The 22,050-nt window shown below is 40.4% G+C and overlaps 3 protein-coding genes across 3 annotated transcripts; 1 reads left to right on the top strand and 2 right to left on the bottom strand.

Moving 5' to 3' along the window:
* Positions 1–223: 223 nt before the first annotated feature.
* LOC108098313 lies at positions 224–1,031 on the bottom strand. The gene has a single exon (XM_017201126.2). The coding sequence runs from the start codon at positions 979–981 to the stop codon at positions 295–297; it is 687 nt and encodes a 228-aa protein (XP_017056615.2). The 5' UTR covers positions 982–1,031; the 3' UTR covers positions 224–294.
* Positions 1,032–8,622: 7,591 nt separating this feature from the next.
* On the top strand, positions 8,623–11,165 carry LOC108098372 (long-chain-fatty-acid--CoA ligase heimdall). The gene is given in 3 exon segments (XM_017201227.2): positions 8,623–9,722; positions 10,059–10,570; positions 10,573–11,165. Coding segments are annotated over 3 exon segments (2,043 nt in total). The 5' UTR covers positions 8,623–8,652; the 3' UTR covers positions 11,034–11,165.
* Positions 11,054–13,186, bottom strand: LOC108098373 (insulin-like growth factor-binding protein complex acid labile subunit). The gene is made up of 4 exons (XM_017201228.2): positions 12,335–13,186; positions 11,680–12,273; positions 11,424–11,621; positions 11,054–11,245 (listed from the first exon to the last, which is right to left on the bottom strand). The coding sequence occupies exons 1-4, from the start codon at positions 13,178–13,180 to the stop codon at positions 11,192–11,194; spliced, it is 1,692 nt and encodes a 563-aa protein (XP_017056717.2). The 5' UTR covers positions 13,181–13,186; the 3' UTR covers positions 11,054–11,191.
* Between the last annotated feature and the right edge of the window lie 8,864 nt (positions 13,187–22,050).

Raw genomic sequence — 22,050 nt, 5'->3', positions numbered from 1 at the left:
GTATTTTGTGTTCTTGCTCGTGAAATATATTCGTTATTTCAATTGAATTGTTACTTTACTTAACTTTGCTTTTATTTTAGACAACTTTAATTGTGAGACTTTTCGATTTTAGTAGTTGAATTAAAGTTTGTTGTTTTTGGATCAAATTTCACTTGAGTATTTTATAAACAAATCTAAAGGTAATACAACAAGTTAAAAGCTTTGAATGGAAGCTCTGCTTTATTAAAAAGTTTGTTACATAAAATATTGAAGATTTTGATTGAATTAAGAAGTAAGGATTCACCTCTCCTCACTTTACGGCTTATAGGTTTCCGTGGTGGCTTCTGTTTCCGCTTCCGCTTCAAGTCCTTTGGCCAGTCGCTCGGCCACTCGCTGCATCAGCTCCTCCATGCTCATTTCGATCTGGACACAGGCGCGTCTTCCCGGATCGTATCGCTGCTCGTGGCCACACTGAATCCTCTCGCAGCGGAGGCTCATGCTGAACCAGCTGCTCGAGTCCTTGAATCCTGGCCGGCACTCGCACTCATTATGAGCCACACAGTGGCTGTGTTCGGGGCAACCACCTTGGCAGATTGGTCGGCAGACCAGCTGATGACCCGTGGGCCGGTGGGTGGTGTGGTGGTGCGATGGCTCGTAACCTCGTTGACAGTGACATCGATCGGGTTCCGCACAGTAGCTGTGGGCGGGACACGCCTCCTGGCAAACCGGTTCACAGAAGCCAAACAGAATAGTCCTGTAGCCCGGACAGCAAACCTGGATGTTGTCCCAACGCACTCGCTCCTCGAAAACCACGTAGTTATCCAAATCAACCGGATGGCTGGAATTTAAAGTAGCTGCCTTGCGGTTCTTGGAAACCGGCACCTGGTACTTTACACTGATGTTCTTCTGGCAGTGTCCATTGGTTATGGCCATGCCGCCCACCTTCAGCTGCAGGGTCACCAGGACGAGGACCACAAAAGGACACAGCACTCGGAGCAGCATCGATTCAGCGATTCACTTTGGGCTGGGCTCAAGATTGTGCGTACGTCGTCGCAAGTGCACTAAACGCAACAGCCGCAGATTAAAGAGAAAGCCAATCCGATTCTTTTGTTATTGTTCACTTGGAAAAAGATGTATCTCAGGTTCATTACCCCATTCATAAGTACATTTGTACTTCAAAAATGCTTTATTATTAGTAAATACATTAATGCTAATGCCTTACAAAATAGGTTTAATCAATAATGTCCTTAACTAATTCTCCAAAAGTATCTTGACTTGCACAATACTACTTCAACTTTGTATTTCATAAGCTAATTTGTAACTTGGTTGATTTTTTTTCAAGTTCAGTTTTTGTTTACGTTTTAAATTCATTGAGATTTTTTTAGGTGTGCATCTTGCAGTCTTCAGTCGTACGATAAGTGAGTCTGTCGGTCTCTTATTATTATTACTTTTTGCATCGCCCGCAGTCCTTATCAACAGCATTGGAAATGTACCGAGACGACCGTTTGGAGAGTGGAGAATCGGCCTTGGTTCGAACATGTTGGCTGTGGTTGCGTCGGAGTGGGGAAGGTCCCAAGTTTAAGTCCAGACCTTCGATGGGCAAGCCGATCGATGCAACATGTTGTTTGGGCAATACAAGAATTACCGAAATTGGTTATAAAAAGCATTGCTTAAAAATAACATAAACAATTTTTTCCAGATTATTAATTTTTTATTTTAAAAATAGTTTAAAAAATGTAGGAAAGCCTCAAAAATATTTTGTTTTGGTCGACTCCTATGTGTTATCTCAAAACATATACTGCATATAATAAAATAAGTAAAAAATTATATTTAATACAAAACCAGAACGTTTTCATAAAAACGTTTTACAATTTAAGAAAAATTTATAAATATTTGGATTTAAAAATATTTATTTATTATTATAATGACTCGACACACTTTTGTGTTATATAAATTCCGCACAAATAACATAAACGATTTAAATCAAGACTTGCTATCGCAAGCACTTTGTTTACTTTATAGCCTTACTTAGCAATTGTGTTTAGGTACGTACTACGTACATGACTATGTATGCCTCTCTCTACACTCGTCTACACGAAATCAGCTGAGCAAATGGGTTCCCCTAACTGGTTCTAAACTTAAACATACGTAAATACTTGGTCGTCTGCTAGCATACTCTTAAAGCTATTTGACTAAGATGGTATGAACGCATATCTTACACTTAAGATAAAAGTTTTGATTTTGTTTAAAAATAATATAGAGATAAAATTTAAACTTGTCAATAATTTCTTCCAGATTATTAAATATATTTCCTCAAAATTTGTCCCAAGTCATAAAATATTTTCTGGAACGTTAAAATGTTTAATGGTAAACATTGCAAAGCTAGTTACAAAATCATTATTCAATTAGTGTTTGAATTGGCTAGTTAACACACCAAATGTGGCAGCTGTTTTAGAAATTCAATTACTTTCACCTTTGGTATATGTCATCTGAAACTTGTAAATTGGTTTATTAGATCGTTTCTCCGAGTGGACAACATACAACCCGCCTGTGAGACGGACTAGGCAACCAGACACGTGTTCGTTTGTTAGTCGAGCTCTGATGGATGCGGATGCCTTCCGGCGGAGGGTGGATGGGGTTTAGAAGGGGTAGAGGGGGGGTTACGGGGGGTTACCGAGCTGTACGGGGTGTCTGGGCTGTACGGGTATACGGGTGTAGTATATCGCTTCGCAGCGGTAGAGTAGAGTTGTATGTGCCGGGCGGGTTTTGCATATGAGCTTTGTGCGTTTGTGTTGCTCGATATATACAAATAAACATAAGCAGCCAGCAGGCGAGCAGAAACGATTAGCAGGCCGAAAGACCGGAGGAGCGTGTGTGTGGTGTGCAATGCTCCGATGTTGTTGTTGTTGCTGTGACCGTATTGTATGTGGTTGCGGGGGGAGGGCGGTTGGTGGAGGGGTTTGTCCGGAGAGGGGGGATTGGGGAGGGGGAGGGGCGGTTAATGTTACCCCATGAAAGCTAAAACGGTAACGGGCGACGTTCTCACAAATTCGTAGGTATGTAATAACGTACACATGCTTACACACCCGTCTATCTACATTCTCTCCAACGTGTGTGTGTAATGAGCAATAGCTGGGGCAGCGCGAAAGCCAAAACCAGAAATGGAATGAAACTGAAATGTAATAGGTGACGCCGAGGAGAGTATTCAAATATGCAAAGCTACACTTAAAACAAATTTATGAATGCACAAATCATATACCGAAGGGAAATACAGTTAGTGTTAATGTGAAGAACGAACGCTAGTATGCAAATGGTCTGCGATTGGTTTTTTTTACAAGCGTGCGATTATAATTCTCAAGTGCGATTTTAATTGCATGACAAGTGCTTCAAATCAACTGCATTTTATAAGCTCAAATTCGAACTGTAGGGATTGTGATAATCCGAATAACTTATCAGGACTTAACACTGTTGATAAACACAAGATTATCAAATGCAAAGAGTTAAAAAAAATTATCAAATTTAATATGAAGTGAAAACATTTATTATATGCACTTTTAAAAGTGTCTTCATTTGCTTTTCTTAGTGTATAAACATGGTAGTATGTACGACATATGTAACTGTATGTAGGCAGTGCGACCTGTTCGCATGCCAATCAGCATGTGTGTTGTTGTGTTTGTTGTTCGCCGGCGCTGATGACGATGACGTAGCAGCTCTCATGGAAATTGCTCACCGGCACGCCATCATTCGCAGCCAACGTCGCTGCTGGCGTCGCAAAAACAGCAACAAAAACAGAGAAGCAACAACTACATTTGTTGTGATTATCAGCTAAAGGCGTTTAGAGAATTGCCGACAGTCGCCACCAGAAAAGTAAGATATGTCTTCCACAGAAGCGGTCCGAAAAATTGTTCACAATATTAAAAGATCATCCGTGTTCCCAATTTCAGAAAAAATATACATAAACTTAAGAAATAAGAAAAAAATTTTAAAAACTATTAAATACTTTCAATATCAACGGAAAATATTAGTTTTTTTGTTGTTATTTTTTCGGCTTCGCTTTTTAGGATTTTCAGGATTTTAGGAACACAAATTATCATTCTTAAGTACTTGCACTTAACCTTTCCGATTCCCATTTAATTTTTAATATTAAATCAATATGTCATGCTTTAATTAAGTAAAGACAAATGGCAAAGAAAAGCGTTCTGCTCCAGTTGAATAAATTCTGACAGTTATGGTCACTTTCCATGATTAAGCACAATGCACAATCTCCGCTCTTCTGCAATCAATATTAACCATTCTAGAAGTGACTTCAGAATTTTCCACTGATCAAGTATGACGACAGAAAAATGCAGGCATCATCGAAAACAAACAACGGGCCTTGAAAAACAAGACAGAAGAGAGGGAAAGTGTGACTCCACAATCGGTGCGTGAATGATGGCTGATAATACGACGACTATTCACTATCGCCGGGTTTAGTGACAGTAATGATGACTATTGCATGGGCTTCTTAGATGCATGCCCGGTGCAGTTGAACCGATTAAATTATAGAACTTATCAGCAAAAATGCACTCAAGCTGAACTTTTTGACTCCACTGACGACAGAATGGAAAAGGGGGTCACGTCGGACATGTATAGGTAATAAATTTATGACTGTATGTTTAATTACAGATGAGATTGCATTTTTCCGCTTGAGTCTAGATTTTCTACGCTTTTTAGCTGTAGTTTGTGGAAATGGGCTGAAAACTAGATTTCAAAATTATTTATAAATAATTTAAAAACCTAACAGGGTCTCAAATGTACTCGTTAAAATCACAGTTTATTAATACATATTTGAATTATCTTAAGAAGTTATATCTTCAAGCTTATAATCAGAAAAATGTATTTTTTTCGAAATTTACAAATGTTAATCTGAAAGCTAAAGCAATTTAAAAAAAATGTTACCTTATAAATCTTTTAACAAACTTTTATGTATTGCCGAGAAAAAGGTGAAATATTCTTTAACAATATATACCCACTACCTAGGGTATCTCCAAGTCGGTTTAAAATGTATATTCTTTATGCTATAGCGACGATTTCGTCACCTGGGCATCAGACTCGGGTTAGACTTGATCTCTGTTTCGTGCTAATGTGGGTATTGAAAACAGTTTTAAATACCGGTTGCTATTGTAATTGCTACTTATGCGGCTGACCAGCGAGTTCCGATGGAGGGGAAAAGATATAGAACCAGAATCGGGGAGAGAGCGAGAGAGGGAGAGAGAGTAGTGGGTTCCGAGTACAGCTGATGATATGTTTGTATAGAAATGAGTTTGAATGAGTTGCAGGGGGACGAACGAGTATGTACGTACATATTCGTACATATTCGTACATACTTGTACTGGTTCGTGTGTATGTCGCCCCTCCGCTTGTTTGTCAATATGTACACATGTTATTTGATTTTCGTTTCGCTTTTTATGTCTGCGCTGTGCTGCTGTTGTTTCTGTTGTTTTTGTTGTTGTTGCTGTTTCAGTTTTTGTTGCTGGTGGTACATGAATATAAATGCTGTTTATCTGTACCGCCCCCTTCGGCCCAACCCCACCTCCCCTTCTAGTCAAGTGTGTGGTGTGTGTGTGTGTGTGTCTGTGCTCGTGTTTTGCTCTTGTATGTGCACGAATGTGTTTCCTTATTGTTGTGTGTACTTGTTTGTTTGCTGCTAGTTGTTATTGTTGCTCTTGCTGCTGCTTTGCTCGCATGAACTTTTTGCTTTGGCTCGGCTCTTTCACGCCTGCTAATCAATGCTGTGCGCCGGGTGTTTTCGCTATATCTATATGTACACAAACAAATCTACAAAAGTCCCAGACATGCGCCACCACCCATCTGCCGTCCGCCGCCCATAGCCCACCGCCCCGCCTGCCACGCCCACTGCCCGCACATTAGGTCACTCGATGTGCGTGTAAATATGTACAGAACATATTGTTACACATGCCGGTCCGATCGGATGAATGGGTGAGGGATTGCATATCGATATAGTCCATAACCACAGGCGAAGATATGGCAAATCACTTTCAATATGTATACGCCAAGTGCGCCCGTCTCTATTGAGTGTGTGTGTGTGTGTGCGCATAAGTGTGTGCGTGTCAATGTCCCGATTTAGAGTCAAATGGTTGACCGAATCAATGTGCCACTCTATTTAGGCTGGACCATGTCGTTACTTTGTATGCTTTATATGCATTAGATAAAAGTGGAAACAACTTTGATTTCTGTGCAACGACTATGGGATACAGTTTCCATCTTAATCAGAGAGATAATTAAATGTAAAACTAATTTAACACAAATATAATTTAAAATATTTATTATCAAATATACATATATGTATATATAATATATTATTTAAATAATTAGAGGCAATAACCTTTTTGTTCAAAAGAAAAGGTATCAAAAATAACTAGCAATTCCAAATTTACTCAATGAACGGAAATATTACCAAATACTATTGTTCCTTAACTTAAGCTTAAGCATCCTCCATAAGCCCTTCGGAATGAAAGCCTTTAAGTCCCACTTTCCAAGCTACCACGGCAACATATAATGTTTGTTCAATGTCCATTTTATTGTTGGCTTTATTGCTAGTTCGCATTTAAGGTGGGCTTTTCCTTTCTACATGCCTATGCGGCCATGTTTTGCACCAGAAACCGTACATACGATTACATCTGCTTTGGCGCCCCTTCAAACCACTGCCCGCAAATACATATATATTTGGATTTTTATTCTTTCCCGGCATTAGTTGATATAAATCCCATGTACCGTTACACATGCCCCACTCTCACACTCGAAAAATACATATATATATTTATATAGTTGCGAGTGGAATCAAAAAAATAAAAAAAAAACCAAAAAAATAGAACAAGCAAGGAAAACAGAATATTGCAACTATTTGTGTTGTAGTTTTGATGCAATAAAGCTCCCCCCAATGGCGTCGTAAGCCCCACAGACAATGGGTGCACTTGTTACGGATTCATGGGCTGCTGTTCATTGGTAAATAATTTCATAATAATGTTGTTGTTGCGAGCATAACAAAAGATAAGCTGCAAATTGCAACAATTACAGTTGAGTTAATAATATTTTCATTTTATCGCGTGTGCCCAAAGTCACCGCACATGTGTGGCGCCTAAGTTTCAGTGTATGCGAATGTCCGACTCTTTTGACACTTAGCAATAAAATAAATTAAACAATAAATTATAAATTTGTACAAAAAATGACTGTTCGACGACCAGGCGCCCAGAAACGTGAAGCCAGTGGAAACTCGGCTGCGATTTGTTGTTTTCAGCCGGCCTGTGTGAAAGTTTTTTTCCTCTTCCTATGTGACGAAGTGCGTGAGTGTGTGTGTATGTGTGCGTGTGTGTGGCATACATCTAATGTGCCCGACTGACCAAAAGGGGAGTCCGGGTTCTGGAGGGGGATTACCGGCCGTAAAACCATGATTCCCGCACTGCTGCAATACCTGGTTACGGGGCGTATGGGTCTTTTTCCACATATGTGATGTCTGGCGCGGGTAACCCAGTTCCCACACTCAAAGAATTAAGTATTGGAACTACCTGAACCGCTTGTGGAAGGTCAGTTTTTAAATAAAATAAAAATGCCATGTAATACTATACTGATATTATACCAAAATATGTTTATTATTAAAACAAATACTTAATCACATAATAGGCTCTTAGCTTGCTTGAACGCAATTTGATTTATAAATAGTCTTATCCTAACTCAAAAAGGTATAGCGTTATTTTTTTTTTTTACAAACACTTTATGACCGATTTTGAATATTCATATCATTATGTTTTCTTGTTGCTAAACGGACATAAAAAAGAAGAATAATAAATACTACTTATTGTATGATTTTACAATGAAAAAAAAAAAAACAAAAAATACGCACTCACTTACACTTTCTTTTAGAAACCTTTGGACCCGCGAGATGCTTGGAAATATTATTTGAAAGCAAGCAGGATTCTTCTAGACAAAACAAAAGAACCAGATCGCTTAACGGCTGATAAGAGTACCGGCATCATTCTTACAGGTTTGTTGCTGCGGGGAGCGAAGCAGCCAGACAATATGCTCTTATCTGCCAATTACCGATGTCACCCCGAATCTTGGCACATGCTTAAAGGTCGGCCAATGTATTTGAAATGACCGACAAGAACTCTTGACTAATCGTTGCTTGTGGCTCAAGTGATTGCCAAAGCCGCTAACCTATTTATTGCGTCTAAGCACTGTGGTTTAAAAGTGCTTAAAATAATAATTATTAATATGGAATTAATAAACGAAAAAGATTTGGTATTACATGTTTGTGAATTTAATATTATTATCACTACTATTGAATTTGATTATCTATCGCGATTCTTCTAGATCTTTATTATTTTTATTTAAATAATTTATTTTTTCGAATAAAGAACTTTACTGCCTGCGTTCCTTAAAAATGTTTATGACGTTTATATTACACCAGGATCTTCCGCAGCGTCTGTTTCTTCATTTGTTTGTCGTTCGTAAAATCCCATTCATCCACGTACTTGGTTTAACCGGAGTGTTCGGGTCGGATCCCCGGCTTCTCTGCCTGCTTCATATGTCCGTTCTTATCAGCATCTGGTGGCGATGGCATAAAAACCCGTGACCAGAACCCCACCGCGTTTATTCATCGCGATCGCCTTCAGCATGAACGACCTCAAGCCGGCATCGAAATACACAAGTACCTCGCTTCACGAGGCTGTAAAACTGCGCCTCGATGAGCCGGGATTCTTAAGTAAGACAGTCCCGCCGCAGACCATTCCGCAGTTCTTCAAGGAGGCATGTGAGAGCCATCCGGAGCTGCCCGCCTTGGTGTGGGAAACCCCAGGATCAGGAGTTGATGGATGGACCTCAATAACTTATGCAGAATACCAGGAGCGAGTGGAGCAGGCCGCTTTGATGCTCCTGAGCGTTGGAGTCGAGGAGCGCAGTTCGGTGGGCATTCTGGCCTTCAATTGTGCCGAGTGGTTCTTCGCGGAATTTGGAGCTTTAAGAGCTGGTGCTGTTGTGTCTGGAATTTATCCCAGCAACTCAGCGGAGGCAGTTTATCACGTCCTTTCAACCGGAGAATCCTCCATTTGCATTGTTGATGATGCTCAGCAGATGGCCAAGCTGAGAGCCATTAAGGATCGTTTGCCAAGACTGAAGGCTGTGATTCAGCTGCATGGACCTTTTGAAGCCTTTGTTGATCAGGAACCTGGCTTCTTCAGCTGGCAAAAGCTGCAGGAGCGAAGCTTCTCCGAGGAACTCAAAGAGGAACTGGTTGCCAGGGAGAGCAGGATTCGTGCGAATGAGTGTGCCATGCTGATTTTCACCTCTGGAACTGTTGGAATGCCAAAGGCAGTGATGCTGTCCCACGACAACATCGTTTTCGATACCAAATCCGCGGCGGCAATGATGCAGGATGTGCAGATCGGCAAAGAGAGTTTTGTGAGTTATCTGCCACTGAGTCACGTGGCTGCCCAGATTTTCGACGTATTTTTGGGTATTTCCCATGCCGGATGTGTTACTTTTGCGGACAAGGATGCACTGAAGGGCACTTTGATTAAGACCTTCCGCAAAGCGAGGCCAACAAAGTTGTTTGGAGTTCCACGCGTTTTCGAGAAAATTCAGGAGCGTCTGGTGGCCGCTGAGGCCAAGGCGAAACCCTATTCCAGATTGCTACTAGAACGGGCTAGAGCTATTGTGGCCGAACACCAGATAACGCTGATGGCAGGGTAAGTTGAATCAAAGCCGATTATCTACAAGAAATCTGTGCCCTTAAAGTGTCTACTATTCTTGCTTTCCTTTTCTTTTTTTTTGTGAAAGATTAGAGTTTACAAAATGTGTTTTTATTCGAAACTGCAATTCAATTTTCAGTCTATTAAACGAAACTCTTAAAAAACAATTGCGGCAACTGGTTGTGATCACAACTTTAAAAAACGCAAGACATCAAAATTTAAAATTTGGAGTAATGAATGATAAAGTTAACAAAAAGTTTTTAGAACAACATTTTCTGTTGTTTAAAATTATATTTATAATTAATGTTGCTTATAATTTGATTTAATTTTCAGAAAAACCCCCTCGATTTACGGCAGCACAAAATATTGGCTGGCCTCCCGCGTCATTAAGCCCATTCGGGAGATGATTGGTTTGGATAACTGCCGTGTTTTCTTGACAGGCGGAGCTCCAACTTCAGATGAGATGAAGCAGTTCTTTCTGGGACTGGATATTCCACTGGGAGAGTGCTACGGAATGTCGGAAAGCGGTGGAGCCATCACTCTTAACATTCAAATCACCAATTTATACAGTGCGGGTCAAGCGTGCGAAGGACTAACTCTGCAGATCCAGGATCCCGATTGCAATGGCCAGGGGGAAATCCTGATGCGAGGACGAAGCATTTTCATGGGATATTTGGGATTGCCGGAGAAAACAGAGGAATCGATAAAGGAGGATGGCTGGCTGCATTCCGGTGACTTGGGTTACCTTGATCCCAAGGGAAATTTGGTGATATCCGGAAGACTCAAGGAACTAATCATCACCGCCGGTGGAGAGAATATTCCACCGGTGCATATTGAGGAATTAATCAAAAGGAACTTCCCTGTGTGAGCAATGCATTGCTCATCGGTGATCATCGGAAGTACTTGACAGTTTTGCTATCCCTTAAGACAAAGTTCGATGGCAAGACGGGGATTCCTTTGGATGCCCTTCGAGAGGAGACAATTGAGTGGCTCAGGGAGCTCGATATCCACGCCACCCGTCTTTCTGAACTCCTAAATATTCCCTCCGATCTGCAGCTTCCCAATGACGAAGCTGCTCAAGCTGCCGCCTTGGAAATCACAGCTGAACCCAAACTTCTGGAAGCCATCGAAGAAGGTATCAAGCGAGCGAATAAACATGCCATCTCGAATGCCCAAAAGATCCAAAAGTTCGCCCTCATCCCTCATGAATTTTCACTGGCCACCGGTGAACTGGGTCCCACACTGAAAATCCGTCGAAATATAGTCCACGCCAAATATACCAACGTTATAGAACGTCTCTATAAGTAAAAATAACCTCTTCAAAGGGATTCTTAGCCTAGGTTTAGATTTTATTGCTCAAAGTTTACATTGTAATCATTATTGACAAACAATTCTCTTATTTTTTAAGGCATTCTGAATCGAATATATGTGTTTACTAAATCGATGCATTTTATTTTTAGAGTGGGCTACGATCTCTCTTGATCGTTTCTGACAGGCTGCCACTGAACTTTGCTGACGTACTGAAATAAACAAGGGGGTTATTGATAAGGCAGAAAGTCAAGCCAATTAAATTTAGTTCTCAGATCGCAATCAAATTACTTAAAATCTAATTTAATTTGTACATAATATAAATAACATAAAATAAATTTTGAAGATATTTTTTATAATGTGTCAAGAATTTTAATGTTATTAACAAACCACATTATTTAGCTGCTTTTTTCCCTGTTTACGTTTCTCATTGCGATCCACGAATCGTCGCAGCCAACGAAGTCCTGCAAAAGCTAATGCAATGGCCACCAGCATCCAGATTATCACTGATCTCGAATCAAAGCGGTCCGTTGGTATCTTGGGCCAAGTTAGAGGAGGTGGCGAAGGGTTAAACTCATCGTAGTTTTCCTAAGCCAAAAAATACTTTAAAATTTATTTTCCATTTATAACTTTTAGTTTAGCTTACCCCACATTCACAATTTTGTGTCTTTTCTTTGGGAACCGTACTCACATCCAGAAGAATAATAGAACGTTTACTTTCACCTTCTGTGCAATCCACACCCTTGATATTTGTAATGTTTTCACTCCAATTATTAATAACATTCCAGGAACGGGCAAAATTAATAGACCTCGGAAGTTTTCGCACCAAATTCGATACCAACCAAGCGCAGTTCCATTTGTTATCTGCCAGATTTATATAACGAAAACGGAGAAGACTGCTCAGATTAACAGATTTTAGACGATTCGAGCTGATGTCCACGTAAAGGGAAAGACTATTGAGGGATGGAGATAGTCTTTGGAGGAAATCAGCATTGCCAAGTGCATTTCCGGCCAATTTTATGTATCGCAAATGGTTTTGGTTGTGCAACAGTTGTGGCGACAACTGCCCGATTTGATTATCGGACAGTATAATATCCTCAAGCTGAGTGTTGGCATGAAAAAGAGTCTCTGGAATCGCTGTCAGTCGATTATGACTTAAATCAATTCTAAGAAGGCCGAGAAGAGATTCCAGACTATCAACATCCATTATTTGCAAATAGTTATTGCTTATGTTGAGACGCTAAATTGAAAAGAACATTTTTGTTTTATCGACAGATACCAGAATTTATTTAAAAACTCACCTCCAATGAATCCAGTCCCAATAAAGTCTCCTTATTAATCTCAGTTAAATTATTAAAACTCAAGTCCAGGTCCTGAAGTTCAAAGTTTTTAGAAAATACAAGTGGCTCCAGTTTTTGCACTACATTATTTGATAGGTTTAAGTGAACCAATCGAGCAAGACCTCGTTGACTAAGAAATTCCAAGCTACTCAAAATATTTTGATCCAGTCGTAGACTTCGAAGATGGGTATTACTTTCAAAGGATGTATTTTCTATACCTTCAATTAGATTATGCTGAAGAGATAGACTGGAGAGGCGATGAAGACCGTGAAAATAATTTCCATCAATGTGCTGCAGTTGATTTCCACTCAGGTGAAGATGTTTTAAATGTGATAATCCCAAAAAGGAGTCATCTTCAATTTCACTGATTTTATTATTTCGCAAATCGAGTTGCTGCAGCTGAGGATATAGTTCAAAACTCTTGGCCTTCAGTTTGTTTAATTTGTTGTAACTTAGATCCAAGTTTATGAGGGCTCCCAAGGGTTCGTTTGACCACGGCCTCAGCGAACTCAAATTGTTGTGAGAAAGCGACAGAGATTGCAGTTTGGTCAGACCATTTAGTGAAAAGTCATCCAAATCCGTAAGTCCGCTAAATTGCAACTCCAAACGGAGCAGATGGTCAAATCGCACAAAAAAGGCATTTTCCAGATGTGGCAAGCTGCAGTTGCTCAAGGTGAGTGAAGTCAGGAGCTCCGTATCCCGGATCAAGGTCACCTCGGTGCGATTGCAGTTGCTCAACTGCAAACAATTAACCACGAAGCCGAGGCTAAGGATCCACAGCAGGAGAAAAAATGGGAGCGGGTACATCGCGTGGCACCAATTGCCGCAGACTAAACTCATGGATCCGGGCATCTGTAACTAAAGCCCTTATCTTATTGCAGCAGCTCACGAAACCAGCCGACAACCCGTCAAGATAGTTAATCAGTTGATCAACTGGCAGCCGTTTGCCCACGGAAAATATTTGCCTACATTTCAGTTAACAGGGAAGAATCTCGGCTACTGTTTCAAGAACATGCAAAATGCATAAACCGAATGGTTTGAGGCCTTGCATTAGTTAGAATTATATCTTTATCTGAATGCAGCTAAAAATAAATACAAACTTGCCTCACTCACTTTTTGTGAATACTAAAACAATTTATTTCAAGGCCTTATTAATATTATTTTAATTGAATTTTATGTAGCGCAGTTGAGTATTAATAAATTTTAATTGTCCACTCAGAAATCAATTAGATTATATACTGATAGTTACTCAACACATATTTGTATAGTCGGTCATTTATTTTACTTACTCCTTGACAAAAACGAAGAAGTATGGTTGTTAAACAATATAATTGAATGCAGTTTCAGCTGGAATGGAATATTCATAATGCTCTTTTGTCCAATTAAAACGAACAACTGCAGAGTTGAATTCTCTTCACTTTCTGTCCCTCCTTTTTTATATCTGCTGGTTGGTTTCGGTTTCGGTATGGTTTATTTGTCTTTCACCTGCATTTCAACATTTACTCTATTCTATTTGCTGATTTTGACGGCATTACGAAATTGCATATGAATGCAAATGCTGAATGCTGAATGCGAGTGCAAATGGGAAGAGGTTGACGTATGGATGGAGTCCTTGGGAATGCGATGACCACAGCAGAAAAGCCACAACAAGTTCTGCAGAGCAGAGAAATTTTCCGGGACAGATATTGAACGAAACCATAGCCACCCCAAATAAAACGATTATGACTATGCAAACACGCCTATTGCCACATTGTTGCCATGTTTATTATTGCAAAGGTTGATTCTGGGCCAAAAATGTTGTTGTCCACGTTGCTTTAGTTGGCGTGCAAATTGAAATTGAAATGTGGAAAAGTTCCGGGCAGACGACGTAAAAGGCTTAGCAACCGAGCGAGAGCTCAATCCTGAAACAATCTCAATGCCATCGCAATATAATTGCAGTGCGGTGAGCCTGGTGAGCCAAGAACTCGGGCAACTGGGCGGTGAATTAAGTGCAATTTATTGCACTCAAGTAAATGATATAATAATAACAACCCAGCCACAATCTTCAGAGGTGGTAAGCAAAGCCTTTCAAATTTATCCTACGAATTAAGTATAGTTTTCTTGTAGCAAAGTGCAGTGAAATCATGAATTTAGTTTTTATTCATGCAGATTAAACATTAAAAAAAGCATTCTTTTATGCGACCATTAGAATCATAATCAAAAATTAGTTGTACGCCCAGTGGCATGCATAATTTTTATTATTTTTTTTTTATTTTTTAGCTTTTTTTTTAACAGCGAATTGCATTCGATTTGCCCGCTAAAATGCGGTTTTAAATACCACAACAAGTTTGAGCGGCGCACGAACTTTGACTTCAATGTCCCCATAGATATAAAGTCGGTCCTTGCGCTAAAATGACAAATTTAATATGTACTCCTTGTCTGCCGCTTGTTTGTTTGCCTTCTCGGCGCTTTAGCTGCATTTTCCTTTTTGGCCAATGCAATAAAAAGAAGAAAAAATTACGGAGACTTGGCCAAATGCCAGCTGCAGCACGCAGAAGGCAGAGGACGGCCAACACATTTGCCAGAAGCATTGCAGATGGTTTGGGCCAGAATTGCGGGGAGAGGAGGAGCGAATGGAATATCCGCACACTTACCAAACTGTTTTTATTTGCCAGCAAGTCTGGGATTCCCAGCTCTATTGCGGAGACTCTCAGTTTTGGAGTGTGTATATATGGGTATTAAAATATTTTCCTACATATTTCAGCTGCCAAAATTATTTCAATTTAGTTCCGCAATATAAATTTCCATTTTTTTGCTCACTCTGCTCTTGAGTATCTGTGATTTCCTTCATTTTCATACGATGAACATGAAAGAGCCTTATTATTTACTTATACGTATTACATTTGTGACAAATTAAGACTTGGAACGGATTCAACTTATGTCACTTACAAATGATAGTAAATTAAACATTTTAGTAAGATGATTGGCCAAAATATAGTATATGACTTACTGCTGGTTCTGGTGGGAATAAAGTAGCCAAAAAAATAAACAGGATCCTTTTTAATTTCATTTTCAATGAAATAAATATAGAGCGGTCTTTCCTGTTGTTAAATTTGTAATTGAGCTCCTTTACTGCTGCACAATAATTTCCCCTGAAATCGGGCGATTTGAAACCCTACCACTCTTTCTTTCTTTCGTATTAATATTTCAATAAGCGCATTGTCCTTTTTATACGTTTTCGGTTTTCCTTGGCCAAACTCCCACACAGGACTCATCCGGAATGCATGTCCCTAACCAAACTCCTACTTCCTCTGTGGAAAACAAGGTTCTTTGTAATTGCAATTGTGAAGGTTGGGAAAGTCCACTCAACGACTAGCAAAAAGTTAGCTGCTTCGCCAAAACATTTCCTTTTCACGTTTAATACAATTTTTTCGTTATTTACTAAGACAACAAACGAAGTAGAACACGATGCGGAATTTAAAAAATGGTTTCATTTATCATTGCCTTAAATTTTTCTTAGCATACGTGGTATTTGATGTAAATTACATACTTATATTTTTAAAACCCTTACCAAGTTGACTTTGAATTATTGAAAAATTAAATGAAAATATGATTTCCAAAAAGAAAAAACCTGCTGACAAAGAAAATTCTAGAGTTTCATTGCCGGAAACACACGACTGCATTTAGTTTGTGTTTCCCAACTGAGCTCGCAGTCACAATTTCTCCTGGCTTCGTGTACATGCCAGTGTTTATTTATTTGGTGTGCAGTTAAAATTTTGGCATGCCAACAATGAACGGGGGAAAGGATTCTGATTCGGATTCGGACCCGGACCCGGACACGTATGCGGATACGGATAAGGATACAGGGACACGGACCTGAAATCGCTCCCAAACTACTGGCTGACTTTCAAGCCACATTCACATGTATTTTTGCCCGCTGGGCGGTGGTGCTTTTCCGGTACCATGGCTTTTCGTATTTAATTTCATTTCGGCTCCCTCTAACCGAGTCCTAGTTCCTATTCCAATCCCGGTTCCAGGCCTGTAAAAACACATTCCATTTGTGGTAGCCCGACCAGCCAGGCCGGGCTTCAATTTGTTTTTATTCAACGACGACTCTCTGTTTTTGTTTGCCGTGCTGCACAACTCTCGTAATTTCAGTGCATTTTTTAGTGGCTGGAAAATGGGGCAACTGGGGGGCGTAGGCGGTGTTGTTTTAATTGCTGCTGACAACGAAACTTTCAACAAATCAGAGTCCTGTCCGTCCAGCTAAAAAGGGATTTGCAAAATGGATGATGGAAAAATGATTGAATAATCGACGTAATTTTCTGGGGATTTGCGGTGGTAGTCGGACATAAACCGAAATAAAATGAATATGAATTGAGTCGAAAGTTTTGCATGCAAATTTGAAATCAGAGCTTTGTTTAGTTATGATAATAACCAAAGCGAAAATGTTCGTAATGGAAAAAGTATTAAAATAAGCACGGAAAAGTGGGTTACAAATTTATGTTTTCTGTTAAGACTAAATAACTTCAAAATCGTTTCTTATAAGACGTTTCCGGTTGACGTTTCTTCTATCAAAGATGAAGCCATTAAGCGCCAGACAGCTTGGAATGTGAACTCTGTGCTGCTCTGTCGTTGCAGATGGATGCTGATGCAAATTTGTTGACAGTCGTGTGCAAAAGGCGAATTGAGTGATATCTCAGCTTACTCCGTGGCAACAGCCGTAATAAAGCCGCCCTTCCGCCCACTCCACCCCCTTCATTTTCCTTTCCTTTCCCTTCCCTTTCCAAAATGGCTGACTGCACACACATTTCCGGAGGAGAACGCCGTGTTGCATGCCAATAAATCATAACGCTCCGGCTGCAGACTGCATGTATATGCACATATATATCGGAATATATACATATATATCCATATAGCTGTGGCCATCGGAAGGAGAGGGAAGAAGAGGAGGGCTGGCAGAGCGGTAATGGTGCAATCGGCCATGTTATTATTGTTGCTGTTCTTATTATTATTGTTCGCCATCGGCACGATTGAGTTCGTTTCGTTTGGCCCTTACGTTGTTGCCGGATAACTGGCTGCCCGCCGTTGGATGGCTGGCCAAGTTGACTTGTCATAAAAATTGAAATTGTTATCAACTCGTTCGTGCGTCCGACATTCAAGGATTATTGCATTAAAGCAACCAGAACGAAGCACTCCGAGTACAAACAGAGTGGTCGAACAATGAAAATACTGCGCTGGGAACTGCAGCATTAAGTACCCTAACTGAATGATTGCTCTTTGAAAATCTTTTAAATTGGTATTCCCCAGCTGCACACAACTCACATAAATAATAACATGAACCTTTCAGTTGAAAATTATAGAGGTAGTGGAAATGTTTTATACATTGATAGAATTTAGATTGTCAAGCTAAATTAAGTTTGAGGTATAAATAAAATCATAATTAAAGGCAGAAGGAGCCAATTATTAAATAAATAATTTTAGACTATACTTTTAGACCACTTCATGTTTATTAGCCTGCTCTTATAAACCATTTTATAGAACCCACTGAAAACGAAATGCGAAATTGAGTGGCATCCAAGAGCTTAATGCAATATTCGCGTTCAGGTGGCTCGAAAGTAGCTGCAGCAGGTTGAACTTCCTGCTCCTTGCGGATTAAAATTGCGATAAAGTCTTTGTCCCTGTTTGGTTCACTTTTGCATTTACCTTCGCTGGTAAGCCGGCTATCAATACCGCTCACTGAATCGCGATGGTATCGCCCTTCGAAGTGCCAATAAATTTCGTTCCTTCGCATATCATTTATCGTGTTTGACTCGGATGGAGATGAATAATGTGCAGCCAGCATCGATATGAAACGCCAAATGAGCATTGAACATCAAGTGCCAATGCAATTATGGCAGCCATGTTCTTTAATGCCTTAAGTAATGTGGAAATATGGGAATGTAAAAGGAATGGAATATATCGACTGACTTACTTAAATGTTTTGATGGCACAGTACTTATCCTTTACTTTAACCTTGTGTTTACGCCAAGATATTTTCTTCTAGTGCAAACTGAATTACTTGGCTTCCTTTTCCTTTCATTACTCACTATATCTTGGAGTCAAGAGAACAAATTAAATTCCCCAACTATTGGCCAAACTATTTTTAAGTGACGATGTCCTCGACACAGTTTTCGGTTAATAGCCGAGGGCCAAAATCTGAGAGAGGAATTCTCGCCCGGCGACAATTCATTGGACAGACACGAAATCAATTGGAAAAGTGAATAAGCGGAAAGTGAGAAACGAAATCAAGCTGCATAAATTATCGAAAAATCAGATCAGCAAATTGAAACAATTGAGTGTCACGGAAAATTCCCAGGAACTGTCAATTTGGCGAAGCCTCAAATGGAGTTCCTGTGCGGCCTTGTGAAAGTGCTTCTCCAATTTGCCTTTTCTTTTTTTCCGCTATTTTGGCACTTTCTACCTGGCTAAAAATGCAACTTGGTTTCACTGGCTGCACTCGGTGCAAAATGGTGTCTTGCAAATGGCTCGTGAAATCAGCCAGATGCCTCTTACTTTTAAAATAAAAAGCCTTGCCATGTTTTTCACATAGTGAGTTCTCCGTGGTCGCCGCTCTAAATTGCAGTTTATTTGCGGCTGGTTGATTTTATTGCACAACTTTGTTTACAATTCTGCTTAAATTTCATTACACGATCCCAACCGAAAGGAAGTGGGCCAAGGGAAAAGAGATTTGCGGGTAGCTGTGTGTGTGTGTGGTGGCGTTGGATTGAAAATGAATGCCAAAACCTTGATATGAATTAATATTTGAGCAGGGCTGCCAAGTGGAGCGGACATCTAAAGGGACTGGGGGGTTTGACCGAGGCAAATGGACATTGGTTTGCACCGAATGGACATCGGTTAAATGGGTCAGCGAAGGGCGATTGATTGGCGCGTTGCTCTCGGCAAATATTAAATTCGGAATCTGCATTTAAGGAACCTTCAACGTTTCGAGAGTTAACTATTCAATTAGGATGAAGAATTTCTGGGTATCACTCGCAAACACTCTCACAATCAGTCAGCCAAGGCAAAGGTTAAGACAACTGAAAAGCAGCCGCCCACAAAGGCAACAAACAATAAACTGGGAGGAAAACCCAAAACGCCAGCGAAAACACGAAGCATGAAAAATCAAAACAAATAAGCCAACAGGCAGGCAAACAAAGTGCCAAGCAAATTAAATAAAATCCGCACAAACAAAGCAATGTGGACCGGGCCAAAAAGAATGAGGATGAGGAGCAGGAGGGGTAGGGGGAGCCAATGGGGGGCAGGACAGAAGGATACACATGCACAGAGATACTGGAGCAGGCCACTTAGATGACGGTTGACACAGCCACAAGAAGCGAGTGAGTGTGTGTTTTGTTTGTGATAAAAATGAAGCAATTGAAAGAGTCCGCGACAAATGCCAACAACAATGGGCCAAAGCCACTGACTGAAGGAACTCAGCCGGAATGTGATGGAGATAGAGCAAAAGAGATAGAGAGAGAGAGAGAGAGAAAATTAATTAGCCCCTCGCTTAGCTTCGACTCTAGTTAGCATTTTTCATTTAATTATAGTGCGGTACCTAATCGGAAATAATCAGGTTCAATTAGCTGTTGGTATTCTCTTTCTCTTGGCTAACGAGAGCAAAAGGTATTTGCCATGGTTAATGATGAGAGCTGACTGTGCTATGATACAACTTAAATGAATAGTTTTACAGAAATATATCTATATTTGGGTGAGGTCTTCCTTATGAGAAACCAATCAGCCCTTTCAAACTCCCTTTATACAAGATAACTCTTATTTCATGTTTGACCATATTTTAATTTTATAACAGTTTACCAAACATTTCGTAAAAGCTAAATTACAAACTAAATCCTTTCTGTTAACTGAAACAAATGCGCGCCTGAAAGTATGCAACAATGTTCGACCAACAAATGAAGTATACGTAACTAAGTAATGAATGCAGGGGTTGGCTAAGCTGGATAATCAAATATGCAAATTCATAAGCAAGCCATGCGCCATGCGCTGCTGCTGTCGCTGCAAGATCGTCCTATCGGGTTTTTTTTTTGGGTGCGGCAGGGGCCGGAAAAAGGAGCGGATGCATATCCTGCGGCCACAGCCCGTCTGCACCTCGCTGCGTTCCCGGCGCAAATACTGGCATTATCAGCAGCCTTCATTCATGGATACCAACCGATGGCAGAGGTGTGAGAAGGCGGTGAGCATGGAAAGCCGAGCAGGTCCTGTGGCTCCTTTGTCCTTCGTTCACTTTGTGGTCGGGTGCGCGACCCGAAACGGTTTGGGAGCCACTGGAAGGGCAAACAGGGATAACTGCAATGGAAGGCACCGAAGAGCTTAAAGCTTCCCGAGAGCGAGCTCCTTAAGAGACAGCTGCCCACAAGTGTCCTGGCCCGAAAGAGAACCGTTGGCCATTAGAAAAATTAACAGTTCTGTGCAGCATCCTGCTCTCTCTCTTACTTTCTCCGCTTCCTGCCCCTTTCGCTCGCAATTCTCTCGCTCTGCGGGAACCCTGTAGTTTTGCGTTTGTAAAAGCCATTTTTCATTCATACGAACTTACTTTAAATTAATTTTTTTGTGGGGTCATAAATCATTTTTGGCTCTGGACCTACGCATGCTGCGTCTGTGTGTATGTGTGTGGGTGTGGAAGCTTGTCCGTGTGTTCGTGTGTCCGTGTTATACCCTATTGGTATGAGTGTAAGCTCTTGTATCGTGCATTCGCCATTGCGTGTATGAATGAATGTGCTCCGTGTGTTTGCAAGACTTTCAAATTAGTTTCGATTGAATTGATGAAGGTGAGAATCGGCAGCAGTAGGTCAAGTTAGCTATAGTAGCAGAAGCTTGAAAAAACGAGGGAAGCTTGTGGTCTCATGGGTATGAGGGAAATGGGGGAGTACCATTTATGTAGATGTTATATTGAACAATATTTCATTTAATTTAAGGCAATACGAAAGGAAATATTTTAAGTTGTGAACTAATTGCTTTGATAATAAATTGATTTATTGCAAGCTATTTTTAAGCTATTCCTATAGATTTGAAAATTATTTTATTTTTTTAAGTATTAAAATAGTTTTTTTTATTTATTTATCTGAAAAACATACTAATAACAATAAGAGTTGTTAACACATATATCGTAACTAAGAACATTAAAATTTGTATTCTTCAATTGATAAGAAATTTCAATAGCATCTGCACTTAAGAGTATTCAACTAACACCTCTTAGCGCACCACTGTGTTTGCTAAGCCTTAATTCATTTGTATCCAATTTTTTTCGGAAAATTTCCTAACATCTTGAGTTGACCACGCACAACCACCAACGCAATGGACATCGACAGGAGCGCCCCGCACCCTGTATAATTAAAGCTGAGGACCAACCAACACAAGTGCAGAAAAAGAGAGAGAGAGAGCGCATCTCCTGACGTTCTCTTACAGCCTCCGAAGAAAGCTCTCCGGGAAGAGCTTGAAAAAGCTGTAGCCAGAGCTCCACACATATACAGATGCACATAGCGAAGGCTTTCCAGGCTCTGTGGAGTCACGAGTCCTTGCCATCCGTCAGGACTCGTGGGGCATTTGGGGTTCCAGCCCGTGTTCACATCGGCATCGCATCCCCAAGCAGGGCGCTCGGATTTTCGAATTTCTGCACAAGGATGTGTCGTGGGATGCCGAAG

The sequence above is a fragment of the Drosophila ficusphila genome, unplaced genomic scaffold (genome assembly GCF_018152265.1).
Source record: "Drosophila ficusphila isolate 14025-0441.05 unplaced genomic scaffold, ASM1815226v1 contig_712, whole genome shotgun sequence".
Lineage (NCBI taxonomy): Eukaryota > Metazoa > Arthropoda > Insecta > Diptera > Drosophilidae > Drosophila > Drosophila ficusphila.
Note: the sequence above shows the minus strand (reverse complement) of the source record. Positions and strands in the feature narration are given on the sequence as shown.